Source organism: Pavona decussata, unplaced genomic scaffold, assembly GCF_977016875.1.
Source record: "Pavona decussata unplaced genomic scaffold, jaPavDecu1.1 SCAFFOLD_168, whole genome shotgun sequence".
NCBI lineage: Eukaryota > Metazoa > Cnidaria > Anthozoa > Scleractinia > Agariciidae > Pavona > Pavona decussata.
In genome coordinates this window covers 439,035-455,934 of record NW_028145579.1, presented here as the reverse complement: position 1 = coordinate 455,934, position 16,900 = coordinate 439,035, and the positions used below count along the sequence as shown (strand labels likewise).

Here is a 16,900-nt window from a genome sequence, read left to right as displayed (position 1 = left end):
TCAAACACGTGCTCGTCGATCCCCATTTTTATTTTCAAGTTGTGACTAGATTGTCAAGATGAAACTTTTTCCAAAGTTAAAAAGAATGGTAGCGATGGTTTCAGAGCCACTAAAAAGTTTTGAAAATTTAAGGTGGTTCTGAATCCCGAAAGACCACAACTTGTTTGCCAATGTTTAGGCATTTGTTTATAATGGTAATTGAACTGAGTGGAGTGCAATTTGGTCTGAAATCATACGCATGATTTGAAATCACACCGTTTTTTGTCATTGACTAGTGCACATAAGCCATGAAATTTGAGTGGTTATTATTATTTCATTTTCATTTTGATGGGCTAAGAAATTAGAGCAAAAACATGGTGCGATTCGTGAATAAACCGCACTGTTTAGAGCCAATCAGATTGCAAGGATCTCCGATGATTTCAAAATGGGTGTAATAAACACTGTTATTGTACTGTCTGCACTGACTACCAAAATGCTGGTGAAGTTTCCATGACAAATGGTCTTGAATCTGGGATTAGAAATAGAGCTGTTTTTTAACAATGGCAAAATTACCAGGATAGGATAACCTAATCTGGGGCGGAGGTGCTTCAGACATTGAGCAGAAGCGGCCGGAAGGCATGCGGCCCAGGCTAAATGGCAAAATCAAGTTTAGGTATCTTCAGACCAGAAGACTTGTTTTGAATTTTTTTTTTGGTCTCAAATTCAGACAAGCAGCAAAACTTCATGTCAGCATAGAAGGATACTTTCGTGCACACAAGACCTGGTTTCGACCGTATTAAACATGGAAGCATCCTGGGCCGGGCTATTCGAAAGCCGATTAATGCTTATCCACGATTAAACGTTAGCCGAGGTTTTCATCTCGCTCATTAAACATGATTTTAAAGGCTCATTTTTAGCTAATGGTAAAGTAAAGTCTAAGCCAAAAGTAAGGGACAAAAATCTTTTGGACGAATCCTTACTGATTAGTAAATAAACTCCAATCAAAGTTCACGTTAACCCAGGATTAGCTTGATCGGGCTTTGAACAACTGGGCTGTTTAATAGAAGACTGACAACAATGCAGTTAAGTTAATTTTTCTTTTATTATTCAACATCTTACTAAGACAACGTGCTATTACTCTTGCCTGTTTGTGCTGTCACGTGATTACAGTATCGAAAAACTTCACAGCCTTTTATTGGGAAGTTTAACAACGCTTTCGCTAAGTACCCTGTTTTACAGGAACTTCCAGATTGAAAAATGCCACAATTTACCAAACACGCTATGAATGAATCCTAAGAACATCAGCTAACTGTTGACTAACTGCTGAAGTGTATTAAGAAGGTGATCTTTTTCCTTGAAAAAAGACTCGAATTGTTAAAAATGGACAATGTTTATCCTAAAAACGCCCGATATTGTGTTTAATAAGGTACACTTTTCTGCGTTAATCCATAGAAAAGCTTACAAGGAGACTAAGTTGCGTTACTGTGATGAGACAAAGGTGCCCTTTAAGGAAAAATCATTGTAATAAGCTGTCAGTGATAAATGCTGGCTGTAAATATCCCCTTGCCAGGCCTGCAAGATAAAAAAAATAGGAAGGGAAACGCTTTTAAACTAATCTGTATCTCTTATTTTACGATTTTTTTTTGTTTTGTCTTTTTCTGAGTCCGTTAATGTTGACGATTAAAATTAATAATTGCCTTGAGAATTAACTAACAAGATCGTATTAATTGTTTTTCCTTTCAATTAATATTACGTTGTTTCTCTTCTGTTTTTGTCTATCTTTACCAAACCTTTCTCTCGTAAATAAATTAGACTGAATTGTCTCTAAATACTAAATAAAGACCTTCAGGACCTAAGATTGAGTACAGGTGCGACTTTTCAAATCTAGTTGCCATGCTTTAGATAATTATTTGTCACGTGCACCAGTCTTGTTTCTGCGCCCTGCTATTCCTCTGGTATCGACAGGAAGGAGTGAGAGTTCTGGGGACGTGACTAGTGTGAAATTTGAAAGTCGCACACGGATTTAATCTTGCACTCGTACTCAAGTCTGAAAGTCCCTAATAACGTCATTCCAATCTGCAAACTTACCATGGTAACGCGATTCACATTTTGAGCCGCGGGTGATTATCAGCGGCTTTGTCCTTCAGGATGGTTTTTCTGGGTTCATCACCTTCACGCTTCTGGAACAGGAAGAAACCAACAAGCATTCCTTGCCTCATTTCTCCCAGTATGTAGTTGGCCAGCATTAAATCGGCCTTCTCTTGTTCCCCTTTTATGTGAAGGCTTACCATCTTCGCGACCATATCTAATCGAGGAAAAAGAAGTATGACCAAATCAACAACCTTCCTTGTTCCAGTGGCTCAATGACCTTGTCGTCATAATAATTAGTTTTGAATGTTTCTGGTTTGATAACTGCTTTCCCTGGCTGATTTAACAATACAAGATCGATTTTGCTTTTAAACCAGAGGAAATATAATAGCCGTTTAGACAATTCACAAGTTAAGTGGATTCAATTCCTCCTATTTTATTGTGTATTAGTTCTCTAAAATAAAATTCTCTACAATGGTGATCTTCTAGAACCAGTGCATTTCATATTTTATATTATTTTGGCCTATCTTGAAAGTATATATGGCGAAATTTTGAAAATCAATAGATTTTCTCCCTGTTTTGGGCCGCAGTTGACATGACGTCAGACTCCTGCCGTGCCAAAACATTAAACCTTTTTCGTAAAGCATATAATTTTTGGAAACAGCAAAATCCCTAGGGGCTTGCAACTACCCGTCCTACCCCACCCCACCCCATCTGTACCAAGTAAAATGCATATCACTTTGGTTGTATATTCGATGCATACATACCCTTCTTGCGTAGGTTGGCTTTATATGCAAGGGTAACAAACTTTATGTGAAGCTTAATCAACTACAAGGAACAGAAATGAAAATACAATTTAGGAAATTTGTCAATTAATAAGCCAAAATATGATTGCCATGGTGACTTCAAATTCCATGAAAAGTAACCTGGTACAAATTTTTCCCAGAATAAATTTCAGCCGGGAGGGATAAAATCACAAAGGGTTAGGTTAGGTGGTGCCTGTTCACAGATTTGAAAAAGGGTTAAAAGTGCACCAAGTCTGCGCGGTCTTATTGTCTACCCGTAGTAACACGACGATACGAGATATGAACAGTAATAACTTTTTAGCTCTATGATATGGGTTGATAGCTGACAATAATTCAGTTAAGTAGGGGTGGATTGCTGCGGATATCTCGCAACGAGATGAACATCCACCACTGTCCACCTCCACTCCGGTAAATAATTGTTTCAGTATATGGAACTTATGTACGTGACGCCATCGTCGCCATGTTGGTGTACCATCAACGATATCTTCTTTTGTTAAGAGACACCAGCACCCAGTTGGCTATTGATAGCTCAATTGATAGAGCACTGCAGTACTATCGCAGAGGTCATGCGTTCGAATCCCGTTCAGGCCTGAATTTTTTTCAGGTTTTCTTTTCGTATATAACTGCTATGATCATTCACTTATTTATTCTTTCTTCCGCAGTTGCAATGTATGAATTTTCATATATTCACTTTCATCTACGCCATCATAACCACCACGACATTGTCATTTGAAACTCTAAGGATTGCTTGCATTCCCTCTGTAGCAGACCAGTGGATTGTCAACCTTAATAAATCGCCTTTTTTCTGATAAACTGGCGAAAGACTCGCACACAAGATCCAACACATTGCTAGGGGGTGAATAGTAAATATTATTTGGCCCCATCCACACTAATGCGTTTTCAAAAGTGTCCGTTTTCATCTCCGTTTTCTTATCGTTTTCACCTATCCACGCTAAAACACTTGAAAACGATGAAAACGACTGGGACCTGGGATTGCACATGTGTTAACATCACAAGACCATCTGCCATCTGGGATAGATTTATTTATTTATTTATTTATTTATTTATTTATTTATTGCAGCACCACCTCATATGTAAGATTACAGTAGTTACAATGTGAGTTGAACAAGAACAGTTTCATAAAATAAATAATATAGAACGTTCCAAAAAACAGTGAGTAGTGAGGAGAGCTCAAAAAGCCAAAGGCTTGTCCAAGGAGGTTCCCCCCATGGTTTGGTCATTGATTAAAATAATTTTAGGAGTGAATTTATGACTAGATGGTCCTATTTGGACTGGAACCGACGGCATGTGACTCTTTTTACTTCAAAAGTCTCAAAAGTCTCCGTTTTTACCTGTCCACACCAGAAGCGAAGCGTTTGCAAAAGTCTTCACTTTTGAAACCGTTTTTGAAAGTCTCCGCTTTCATCGGCGTTTTCGGGCGTTTTAGGATGATAGGCGAAAACACATCAAAACGTATACGTTTTCAAACGGAAGCGCATTAGTGTGCATGGGGCCTGAGTGGCTACTTTAGAGCGCGCGAAAAACGCTGTCCACTGGTATCCTTAAGGTGGCGTTGTTGCCAAGTCTTCGAGACGAAAAACTAAATGACGTAAGAGAAAAGTTTTGGACTTGAAGCTCAAAAAAACCATATCACATTGTGACAAAGTAATACTTACGTCCTTAATTATGTCCAAAGTGTCTGCGACGCACAACCCTAGTGGTAAGAAAGTTAAAAAGTTAACTCTTGTAATATCACTTCCCTTTTGGGCTCATAAAACGAACAACAATCGCACTTAATATCGCCCCCAGTTATCACAGAAACGGCGAGAATGACAGGTGAATGATCTTAGAAGGTCTGCATCTGGTTGCTGATAGCTGAGAATTAGCCAAAAGTTTAACTGATAGCTCAGAAACGTGACGAAGACTGTTAGCTGAGATGTTTAGACTTTGCCTGAGTAAATTGTGAATTTTACTTGCAAACAACTTGCCAATAACTGTGTAGTTAACGCCTGGAGAATACGTGGCTAACGAAGTTGGCTCGGAGCTTGGCTCACAAGTTGTTTTCTAGAAGTCGTGAACTCGTCAGTAAATGATAGGCGGTCTTAGTAAAGTCTCGAAAGAGATTGGAATTACTCGGAAGTTCTTTGGAAATCTTCGGTTGATACACGACAGTGTTCGGTTAATGCGAGAGACACCGTTTCAAACCGCAAAAATACGTGTGAAGTCATAGTTTACAACTGACTTACTAATGATGACAATAATTATAATGATATCAATAATCATTACCTTCCTGAAATGAGCATCCTCCTTGAAACAAGAGACGTTTTGCTCTATCCATAAGGCCCTTGCCTGGCGATTCATTTAGTTTTCTTTTTACAGCTAGAACACCAAACAATGACCAAAGTAAACTAAACAAGCATAAGCTGCAACCATGGCTGCATTAACTTCGTATCTCTGAATATCTGAATTACAAGAAAATGTAACTTTAATTCTACATCCTTTTTTAACCCTTTCTCTGTTACGTTCGCAAAAGATAAGCGAAAAACGAATAAATTGAAACATTGCTTTTCGAAGCGCCTTTCCATTCTTGTAGTCATCCGTATTAACTTCTGACCAGCGGAACACTTTATTTATAATAAGTAGAAACTAGTTACTTAGTTTGATAATGAACGTAACAGTAACACTCAGAAAAATAATCGACCCTGTGGTGTATCTATATTCAAAAGAATTTTGGGGAGATTTATTTTTGAAACGGCTTTTTCCGTCGGGGAGCTTATTATTTGTTTTATTTTAAGCCTGTTATACTCGTACTTTCGGTGTCTAGTGTTTATATTTTTGGACTGTTTAGTAAAAAGTTGCGTGGGATTGACGGATGCGTAGGGTACATTTCGTGCCATCCGCTGAGGAAAGCCTCCTTCATATGCATGCCGGCGGCAAGGCCAACTCTTATGTCCTCTGTAGAAATTTTAAGGGACAGAAATTTGCAAGGAGGGACTCTGCTTTTTTTCCGTTCCGTCAAAATTTTAGTGATACCATAGGAACGTATTAAACCCCAATCCCTGTGATTGTCGAGATCGTATGCAAGAGTCGAAGCATGATGTCGACAATCGCACGGAAAAGTAAGAGACTGTGAACATTGTAGGAACATATTGGTATTACCTGAACAGGTCTTGATCACATGCAATACCATCTTCGCTTTGCGACATCGCAAATCCTTGCCACTGCCTTCATCCTCTTCAACATTTTCTCGTTCATGTTCTTTCATCTCACTTCCAATTGCTTTCATGAAACCTGAAAAAAATATTGAGATTTGATGAGCGACATGGATGCCCTATACCCTTCTCTCGTTAATAGCTGGAGTTCGGTTAGGTTTAAAAATTGTTCTCATTGACTATGGTTGCCGCTGTACAAAGTACAATATTCGGTATGGGTAGCCTGCGCCGGAATGCACTACTAGAATGTAGTGGGAATACACTAGTATGGGAGCAGGGATGGTGAGAGCATTCCCCTCCCACCAACGTGGCCCAGGTCTGATTCCTAAACCCAGCGTCATATGCGGGTCGTGGTTGTTATTGGTTCTCGTCCTTACTTCGGATACTCCTGATTTCCCCTCTCTCCAATTTCTCATTTCTCAATTTCAATTCGATCCGGAATCTGAGGGTCTCAGTTTTGTCCGTTGTGACGTGTACTACGGACGTGACGTGTTAACTAAACGAACAAACAAATGCACTACATATAAATGACCTTGCTGCTACAAGGAACTCGAAAATAGCTGGTTCTTCTTCCATTGACGTAGATTATACGACTGGAATCTCCTCAAGGGTTACTGTAGCCCAGTTAAGTTAAAGCATCTGGCAGTACGAGAAAGGTCACGGCTTTAGGAATTATTTTCAAGTACTGTTAAGAAATTTTGGGAAAAAAAATTTCAGATTTTCCTAAGACTAAATCCAAATTTCTGAGGCAATTAAGGCCTTTCAAAGAGATATCCACCGAGATAACCCGTTAGACGCCCGCGATAAATGAGGTTATTTTACAAAAGAAACTGAAGTTAAAGTGAATATACAAGACACTCAGTTTCTGTGCCTTTTGAGACGAAACTGCGATGGCCTTCATGTCTCTAAATGAAACAAAATTGACGCAAAGCGTCACAATAGCTTGAAAAGGATAACACAAGAAGGGAACTGAAAAGTAAAGAAACGGGCGCGGTTTCCGGACAGATGGTAATGATTGCGATGATAATGATGATGATGATGATGATGATGATGATGCCCGATGACTATTGATAGGGAGCTTCAGCAGCGAAGACTGTAAAAGCGACGAAAACGTCACCTGAAAATACAACTTTATTTCATTTCTGCTATTTCGCGATTCCTTCAACACGCTCAACTTCTACAGAAACGGCGAGCTATCCAGGAACCAAATTGATAGGAGTGGCGTTCAAGTTAAGAAAGAAAATGAAAAATTCACCGTCGTGTGTTCAAGTTCTCCAATAAACCTAGAATTTGGTTACTTCACGTAGTTTTTTTGCAGAGGACAGCAAAGAAATGTCCCAAAATGTAAACGCACGTGCGGAGCTATTGTTTTTGTTCGTTAAACCTATTGTCTTGTGGCGTTGTCGTTGTAGTCGCCGTCGTCGTTACTCAAGCTCCCTATTATCATAATGACGACGACGATGATAATTGTTATCAACAGTATTTGCATTCACGTACCATCCAGATTAAAATCACAAGCGGCATCACCAATCAGTTCTCCAAACTTCACGAGAAGCTTCATGACAGGATGGCCCCCAAGGTTGTGCTTGCCAACTGCCTTAAAAAATTCTTCGACAAAGCCTAACAACAAAACACAAATAAAATATAGTGAAACCATTGTAAAAACCATTCTGCGGGTACGTGGTTTACTGTTTGAAATTTCCGTTTTCAGTTCAAATGATTGTCGGTTGTTCGAATCTTAATCTCCATCAGGTTTTTCTCTGACCACAGGACAAGATGGCTATGTTTTCAAAACCTAAAATGAGTGGACAGTCAAAGCCTGAAAAATTATATTTACAAGGTTCTTAAGAAACTTCTTTTAACATTGCCACTCTTGATACACGCAGGTGAGATCTGGATGAGCATCTGGCCAGAGAAACCTGGAAAACTCGTTGCGTTCACATTCAATCCATACAGCAAGCATTGGAATTGGAGGAGTGGTTAGGGTAAAACCACTCGTACTCCTAATTGTTTTACGTTTCGTGATTGCTTGCATTAAACGCTGGGAATCTTTTACTAGGTTTTATTCTCTATTTTAACCCCACTCTTTCAGCTCTCTACGCGTTAACATAATCAAGAGAAAGATGTAAGAACGTTGAGGTACATACTAGCTCCTCCTTCTGCCTTGGCGACAACCTCTCCCATGATACTTCCAAAGTCATGTCGAATTTGCTTAAACAAACCTGGAAAGAGGACACAAATCATGTCAAGGATAATTATAGCTACTGGCCAGAAATCTATATGCTTTACCCAAAACAAGACACAAAAAGAGCACTCGAGAAACTGTAAAAAGCACTCTCATTACTTTGCGAATTCCCGCTGTTTTCAAGGGCAATATAATGCATGGTTTTGCCAGTTTATAACAAGTACTTGCAATACTACTTAGAATTAACTTGCACAGCAAAAATAAAAGGTTAAACTTTCGTCCCTAGCAAAACCATGTTAAGTTATGTCGATAACATGACGTATTGTAATAGAAGAAAACCAACGGTAAGCAGTATTTTCCTATTCATTAGGGACGGTGCCTACTTTTGTTACTGCGCATACCTTTTTCGCATCTCAAGATACTCGGGTTTCCTATGGGTGGTGCCTGCTAATACAGGAATATTTTGGCGCAGTTTAAAACTATGCGGAGAAAGCAGAACTTAGCAAGTGCTCTTGGTATCCAAATAGAAAATTTGGGGTAACTGTGCATTTTTCATATATAATAAAGTTTCCATTTGAAAAAAAAATCAACATTGCTTTGTATTTTGCTGTCTTTTAGAGTATATTGTTGCTGCATTATCTCTAAAAATTGCGTGGTTACCCCCAATATTCTTTCTGGATTCCAATAGCCCTTGATAAGAATTGCTTTTCTCGCATAGTCATAAACTACGCAAAAATACTTCCTTATCAGAGTAGGTACCGTTCTTAATTTGTGTAACTATTAATTTCCATCAAAGTTTAGTTGTTAAGTTGTTAACTAATTACCCTTGAACTGAACTGGTGGCCTGATACTCCTGTTTGGAGAGGGATGATAATTTACGTGATGATGATGATGATGATGATGATGATGAGGATGATTGAAGATTGATGATGATGATGATGATGATGATAATGATGATGATGATGATGATGATGATGATTGATGATGATGATTGATGATGATAATGATCAAGTTGATTGATGATGATTGATGATGATGATTGATGATGATGATGATGATGATTGATGATGATGATGATGATGATGATTGATGATGATAATGATGATGATGATTGATGATGATGATGATGATGATGATTGATGATGATGATGATGATAATGATGAAGTTGATTGATGATGATAATGATGATGATGATGATTGATGATGATGATGATGATGATGATGATGATGATGATGATGATGATGATGATTGATGATGATGATGATTGATGATGATGATTATGATGATTGATTGACCAAACAAAAGGAAGAAAGAGGATATAGTTATATGTTTACCAGATTCGTGAGCCTTTTTGGCGAATTCAACCAATTTGGCATTGCAACTCGTGAACAGCAGTCTTGTGTGTTTCCCAAACAGTGCCTTAACTTTGTTGTCATCCTTTTCGTTTTTCAAGGCCCTTACGAATTCTTTTGCATAAGCTGCAAGATACCAAAATATATGGACAGCATGTTATGGTGTTCAGTGTATATCTTCTAGTCATTACATTATTTAGGTGGAGATATCTCCTCCGCTTAAAAAGAACACCAACCCAGAGGCAGCATACATCACCCTTTCACGTAAACCTCAACTTTCTTTATCGTAGAAAATTGCTAGTTGCAATAGACTACGTCACAGATAGCAGTTGCTAATGTAGGCCGACTAGGCGTATCAGATGAAGTTCTGTGATGCCTCGTCTCCAACCGCTTATGAAACTGGCACATCAGCGCCCCTCTGAGATTATTTATTTCTTGAAGAGGAAGCGATGCTAGTTTGATTTTTATCAAACGGGGTGTGATTTAGAGGAAATGGAAGAAGGGTAATAATTTTGTACACACTCACAGACAGTAAGTCAACATGCGAGAACACTTCGAGTTGGAAGAGGACTGTTTTGATGACCAACTATTTTCGACGTTTAACTCAGGGAGTTAAAGGTCCAGTATTTTGTTTTGTTTAGACTCTCACCTTCAGCATAATAATGCCATTTCATATTGAGGGCATATGTCACTGTTCCTCTCTTAGGAGAGTCAGTTTTAGCGCTGCAATGATTGTAATCAGCAATATGACTTTTCCGATAAACAAAAAGCGTTGTGTCATTACAACGATTGCAGGCCGTTGAATAGTAAGATATACAACCAGACCTATTAAGCAAGTCAGTTGGTAGAAATAGTCAGGGAGGTTTATTATGCTGATTACTGATGTTCTCGAAAAATTGACATATTTTATGAATGATCAGATTTTGAGTAATTATTTCTAAAAGATTTGCAACGTCTGGTTCATGTTCTACGATTTGAGCTCCAAAGGCCAGCCGAAAATGCTGCGATAGATTGAAAAAGCATAACAATTGTTAAAGTTTCATTCTCTTACCGCTGGCTTGCTTTTCACTTTCCTCTCTCAGTTCGTCCAAGTCGGGTAAAATCTTAGGAATCTACAATAAAAGTCAAACAAAAAGAGACAGATTTGTCAAAATTAGGGTAAACCACGAGTGAGGTGCGCATGCCCTGCGTGGGATAGAATAAAGAACGTCGCCTATCTTTTTTCCTGATAAATGTTGCCTTAATATCTTTATCCGGGATGTTCAATACGTAAAACACTTTGGCCTTAAGTTAACAAAACAAACGTACTGATAAAGACTTGTGCGCTGTGCATGTCCTGTAGGCTAACAACAACATTTGAATCGATATACAATCAAGTACAACTCTCGGATATGTCGTTGTCTCATGGCAAAATCGCCTTGGTTTGCTATTCTTGAGAGAATACACTAGAAACTGGCTTCCATCGCACCTAAGGTGTGCATAAACCTAGCAAACGCAATTTGACCAATCACGGCTGGCGAATTTCCTTGACATTTAATATCAAACGAAGCTGAGGCACTCACCACGTCGACCAAATTAGAGATGGCACTCTCGGGCTCCTCAGTTGGAGACACTCCTGATCCCTCTCCTGACCCGTCTTCCTCGTGATGGTCATTTTGCTTCGCACTGTACTTTGCGGCTCCTTTCAAAAGATTGCCAAATGCGACTTTAGATCCAAACCTGATTCCGCTGGTGATATCCTTTGTGTCTGGAAATACAGAATAGTGAGGTAGAAATTGTTATACCGATAAGCCTTTGCAAACAAAGGGTACCAAAGCAAACATGACTGGTCACTTTTTCTCTTGGATCCTGAGCGGCTTCTCAGTGAAAAGCTTTTAAAAACAGACTATTTTATAAACACTCAATTAATTTCATTTGTTTCCTCGTGCTTCGAATTGAGAGATAAACTTCTCTCCGGAATGATTACTTCTACTGTATGAAAAGTTTAAAATAAGCAAAGACTTCAGTTACTTTATTTTATTTTATTTTAAGTTATCTTAAGAATTAGTTAACGAATCAATACTTAGCTATGAATGGCTTTTGCAATACTGTATTTGCTATAGTCATGCAAATAAAGCTTGTTGTTGTTGTTGTTGTAAGTTGTTGTTGTTGTTACTGAATAGCTACAGACGTTTGTATGACTGGGGTTATGACGTATACCCCCAGTCATACAAACTTTGTAAGGTTAATAAAGTAAAGGTGCTCTTTCCAGTGCTGGTATCGGTTTTTCATTTAGTTCAGTTTTAACTCATTCAAATCTGTTGCCGCCATTTTGGAGAAGGGTCTATTGCACATCATGATGCAAATTTCAAAACTAAATAGAAACTTATAATTTCTAACTAACAAACTAATCAGCAAAATGAAACTTAATAATCAACCAACTAATTACAACTCTATCAGCTAGGTTAACTAATTGATTATTTATTCATTATACCCATTTTGAAATCACTGGTAGTTCTTGCAATCTGATTGGCTGTCATCAGTGCGATTTATTCATAAATCGCACTATTTTTGCTCTTAATCGCGTCCTTTTTTTAATACAAATTATTAACGGCAGACTGATCCCAACGGCGGAGGTGACGAGCTTGATAGAACAAACAACAAAAGCTAGAATAACTGAAATATATTTGTTTTTTTAAAAAAACAATTTTTTTTAGCCCATCAAAATGAAAATGAAATGGTAAATTTAAAATAAAATGTTGATATCAATAAAAAACTGTGTGATTTCAAAATGGGTGTAATAAAGTGGTAATTGAGCTTCGTGTCGTGCACATTAATTTTTTTAAGCAAGAACCAAGATGTTCGATAACATGATAATAAAATTAAAAAAAGGCCTTCCTTAAAAGATGTGGCTTCAGCTTAACTTTAAGCAAGTTGACTGACACGTCTAATTGATAACGGCAACGCATACACAGCTTAGGCGCTGCGTACGTAAAAGACGTAAAAGAACGATCACCCAGGGGTGTGCATAGAGTTCAATTTAGGATAGCTAAACAACAGATTACTGTCACAAATCCTGAGATTATAACGCGAGCGGGAATTAAATTTAATTTAATTAATAAATTAATTAATCTGAGTGAAATTAAAGAACTTAAGGAGCTAACTTATCAGTGACAGCCTTTGAATCTTGAACTGGATTCTACGTCTAACAGGTAACAAATGTAAACTAATCAAAAGAGGTGTTTATGACAAAACGGCTCTCGCCACAAAGAAGTCTAGCAACGATAGCTCTCCCTTTGAAGTTTGTTTATCAAACAATCTGGGAGGCCATACAAGAGACTGTTGCAATAGTCGATACTACTGAAAACGAGGGCGTGGATGAGACACTCCGTCCTATGCTTGGGAAGGTGCTTCCTATATTCAAGGAGCAGTTGCGTGATATTTTGTTCGGGATCTTGGGAAAATGTTAGGGTCTGATGGGAGAAGGCAAAGCATTACCTCTACGTCCAATATGCATGAGAAAGCACGCCAATGCATTGGCTGACTGTGATTATGAATTTGAGAAATTTGCCAAAATAGTAATACAAAAGAAACAATACTTCTTGAAATTATGTGCGATTTTCTACGCGATTATATACATCACATGGGTTGTCCAATAGTACAGGCATAGTCCATGACATTTGTACACAAACTCTGAAATCAATGAAAACCGAACATTTCCCACGCGCGGGTGTACTTTTTTTTTTTTTTGGTTTTTGTTTATTGCTGTCACGCTGTGCGATGTCAGTGTCCTGGCTGCCTAGCAACACAACTCAAACATACCCTTACCCCAAGCCACTGTCACGGCATAGCTAATTCCCAAAATCCGCTGCGCCAATTGTGCGTCCGTGACACTATTCTGGTATATGAGGTCATGCATAACAAGCGGAAAAATATAGCACTTGTAAACGGCAAACAAGGTCGGTCAACTGCACAAGATATATACTGAACAAGATGAAATCTGAATGAGCTATGACGAAGGACGTTTTCATGATTGTATATTTCTACTGGATTTCCCAAATGGCTTAATTTGATTGGGTTGTAGGTCTCGATCTCCGCCCGCCACTTGTAACGTTGGAAATGACTAAGAAATGAAGTAAAGCTTTTCATTCACTTGGATTTAGGATTAGGATCAATGATTAGGATTTCTGGCTCTAAATGATATGATTAGTATAGTATTTTATACTATTTTAATATGATTTTAGGATTTATATCTCCATACTAATAGGTTAGATAAGTGTCCCCCAATTAGCAAACTGCGGTATTGCAGCAAGCTACAAAATGACTAACACATATATTAATAAAGTCATTATTTTATGTAAAAAATTTCATTCAGTGAAGATTGACACAAATCTAGATGATACAGTGAGACGGATTATTTTCTCTGATATCGTGTGATAGATAATATCCAATGAATGGTAGTATGCGGAAAAATGCAAATGCTATTACGTCGAGTTGTTTTGTCGGTGTTATATAATGGGCAACCATAAAAATAGAAAACCGTCTATTGCTTAGAATAAATTTACTCCGAGAAACCGGAAAAAGTGTTAATTATTCTGCTCTTAATCAAGGTGTTGTGATTAAATTCAAAGCGTTGCTGTCTACTTTTTGTTAGTTTGAGAATACCGAAACAATGTTCGATTTTTTTTGTTTCTAAAAGGTGTATGTGCAAATGCAAGACTCCGTTGTGTCCATTTGTGCAGAGATAAACACTTCTGTTCAAAAATTGCTCGCCAATTAAATAACATTGAATTCGGTTTGTTGGGCTTGAAAAAAGCACACAGTCGTCTAGTCTTTCGTTTCAAATATAGAATTTTGCAATTCTCTCGCAGAAATAACTTGAACGCCGAACTTACACTGCTACAGAAAAACTGAGGATGCAACTAGCAGTCGTTATACCTTGCAGTTCAAAAAAATTTAGCTTTTCCATGTTAAAGAAATTTTAAAAATTCATAGATTTTTAACAACAAGTAAAAACTTTTGAAATACCCAGCTTAGACTTGCAAACTTAACAAATTTACTCCCCTTGTGCCTGAATGCAGCCAAGTTAGGGCGCCAGCGACTAGCGACGAAACTTACATAATATCAAAGCACCAATGTCACCTTTATCAAAAATGAATTATTAAGAGTATACACAAAGAAATATACCTTTGAGAAGGTTGTCCAGCTTTTTAAGGTGTTTCTCTGGTACACCGACCCAGTTACGAGTAGCGCCTGCAGCGCAGATGACAAGTAGAACTGCAAAGAATGCCTTCATGGTTGATGCGTTCCAACGCTGGAAAGAGCTGTTGATTTGTCTAGCAGGTGGGTGCGACTGAGAATTTGGAAACTCAAAATATACTAGTTAAAGCAGTCTAATTGAATTTAATTCGATTTATTCCAAGAATGATATACAACTAGTTTCTCATTACAAATCCACACAATGCCAAGTACACACAAGTGATGAGAGTAGCTCAGTAGATTGTGCTGATTACTTTTCAATTCTCAAAAGCCGTTGCTCGCATTGAACAAAAAGTTGTAACGAGAATTGCTATTTCAAACTTTTTTGTCATCATGCATAGTACTAGTGACCCTTGACATTAATGTTTTAAGCATCCCTTGGTTTTATTTAAGTACAATGTATTGCAATGCGGAAAAAATCGGTCTTTGTTGAAAAGCGATGCATTATATGCACAAACAATGGCAGCTGATGGTTTAAAACAATGCAACTCGACTCGAGATGCTGAAACAGATTCCTTTACTTCGACATCTTTTAAGACGTAAAAACCCCAGTGCTTATACCATTGAAATTTGTCTTCAAAATTACAAAATACTAAATCAGTTCAATTTGAACAGCGTTTTCCATTTTATCAGAGGCTAGTGACCCCGGCTTCAAGACGCATTGTTCCTACAGTCTGGGAGGTCTTAACGCTAAATGCAAATTCCCCTTCAAAACGGAAAATTGTGGTTTTCACGGAGCGTTTAAAAGGACCACGCGGTCATAACAAATCATTTTCTGTCATGTATTTAATACCTGTACTTAGTGAGCCCTTGAGCATTATGCAGTAACTTGTTCAATATAATTTCCTTGACAAATTTTTTTCTCTAAAGATGCCTTGGAAACATTTCTTGATTGAAAAGAAAAATGATATGCTGTATATGCGATTTGTCACCCACCAAAAGTTCTTTTAAAATTTCAACCTCGGTAATCCGGGTTCTCTTAATTTAGAGATTACCCAGTGCCTGTATTAAAGTCTGGGGAAAATTCAAAATATTCTGAATATTTTTGTGTGTGCTTATGTACTATGTTGATAACTGCTCATTCGGGCCGGGGATTGTGCACAAACCACAGGGAACCCAGGAGTCACAGCGTGCGTAATTCCGGCTAAAGTTACTGGGCAATCTACCGTAGGAAAAAAGATGAATAGTCTGAAATGTCAGCCGTCTAGAGACGGCTGACATTTCAGACTAAAAGATGAATGGCGACTGTATATTTTGTCACAATACCTTGCGAACCTACCACAGCCAATATTCACACAGATAGCCATAATCAGCTCTGGCGAAATTCGTCCCTGTAATAACAACATTGTGCATGATGGTTCAAATGTTAGGTTTGAAGCTTTTAAAACTTTTTTGTGCGTTTTTATTAGCGTTTTGGGGAATATTTCAGTTAAGCTAAAAATGTAGGGTAAATAAACCAGTTGCCATCAACCCATTCTCGACTCCAGAGCTCTTCCCTTTTGCGCATGACTGATGGCGGGAGCCCTTCGCATATGACGTAATCAAAGCCGAGCGGCTCTTGAGTCGAGAATGCGTGACACGACCGCAACCATATTGGTAGTTGTGTGCGGTTTCAGTCTGCATAAGCTTGCATGCGGAGGCGCGTAACAAGATCTCTCGGATGCTGCAGTTGCCTAGTGAATTTAGTCGGAATTATAGTCAAATATAATGTATAATTTGACTCCCCTACGCATGTTCCCTGTTAAACAAAAATGTTTGTCAAACCATTAAGAAGAGTAACCTCGTTCCGAAGGCTTTCCCCTTGAGGGAAGGCCCTTCCATTTACACTGGGAAAAGCCTAAGAGCGAGATCAAAGGAAGAGCGGAAAGATGAAGATTCTACCTGTCGATGTGGGTGGATTTAAAATCACGGTAAATAAGAAAAAGCCAGCGGAGATTCAAACAGAGATTCGACTTTCTTACTTTTTCCCTTTCAAACATTAAAAGTGGATTGAATTTCTACGATGTATCGTCGTTGAGAGTAAACGAGGAGCAAACTC

At 38.2% G+C, this 16,900-nt stretch overlaps 1 protein-coding gene across 1 annotated transcript; it reads right to left on the bottom strand.

Annotated features, from left to right (window-relative positions):
• Positions 1-1,062: 1,062 nt before the first annotated feature.
• Positions 1,063-14,965, bottom strand: LOC146464171 (uncharacterized). The gene is made up of 12 exons (XM_085130110.1): positions 14,791-14,965; positions 11,187-11,371; positions 10,676-10,736; positions 9,607-9,750; positions 8,233-8,307; positions 7,583-7,705; positions 6,033-6,164; positions 5,160-5,252; positions 4,550-4,587; positions 2,835-2,895; positions 2,068-2,284; positions 1,063-1,551 (listed from the first exon to the last, which is right to left on the bottom strand). The coding sequence occupies exons 1-11, from the start codon at positions 14,897-14,899 to the stop codon at positions 2,082-2,084; spliced, it is 1,224 nt and encodes a 407-aa protein (XP_084986236.1). The 5' UTR covers positions 14,900-14,965; the 3' UTR covers positions 1,063-1,551; positions 2,068-2,081.
• Between the last annotated feature and the right edge of the window lie 1,935 nt (positions 14,966-16,900).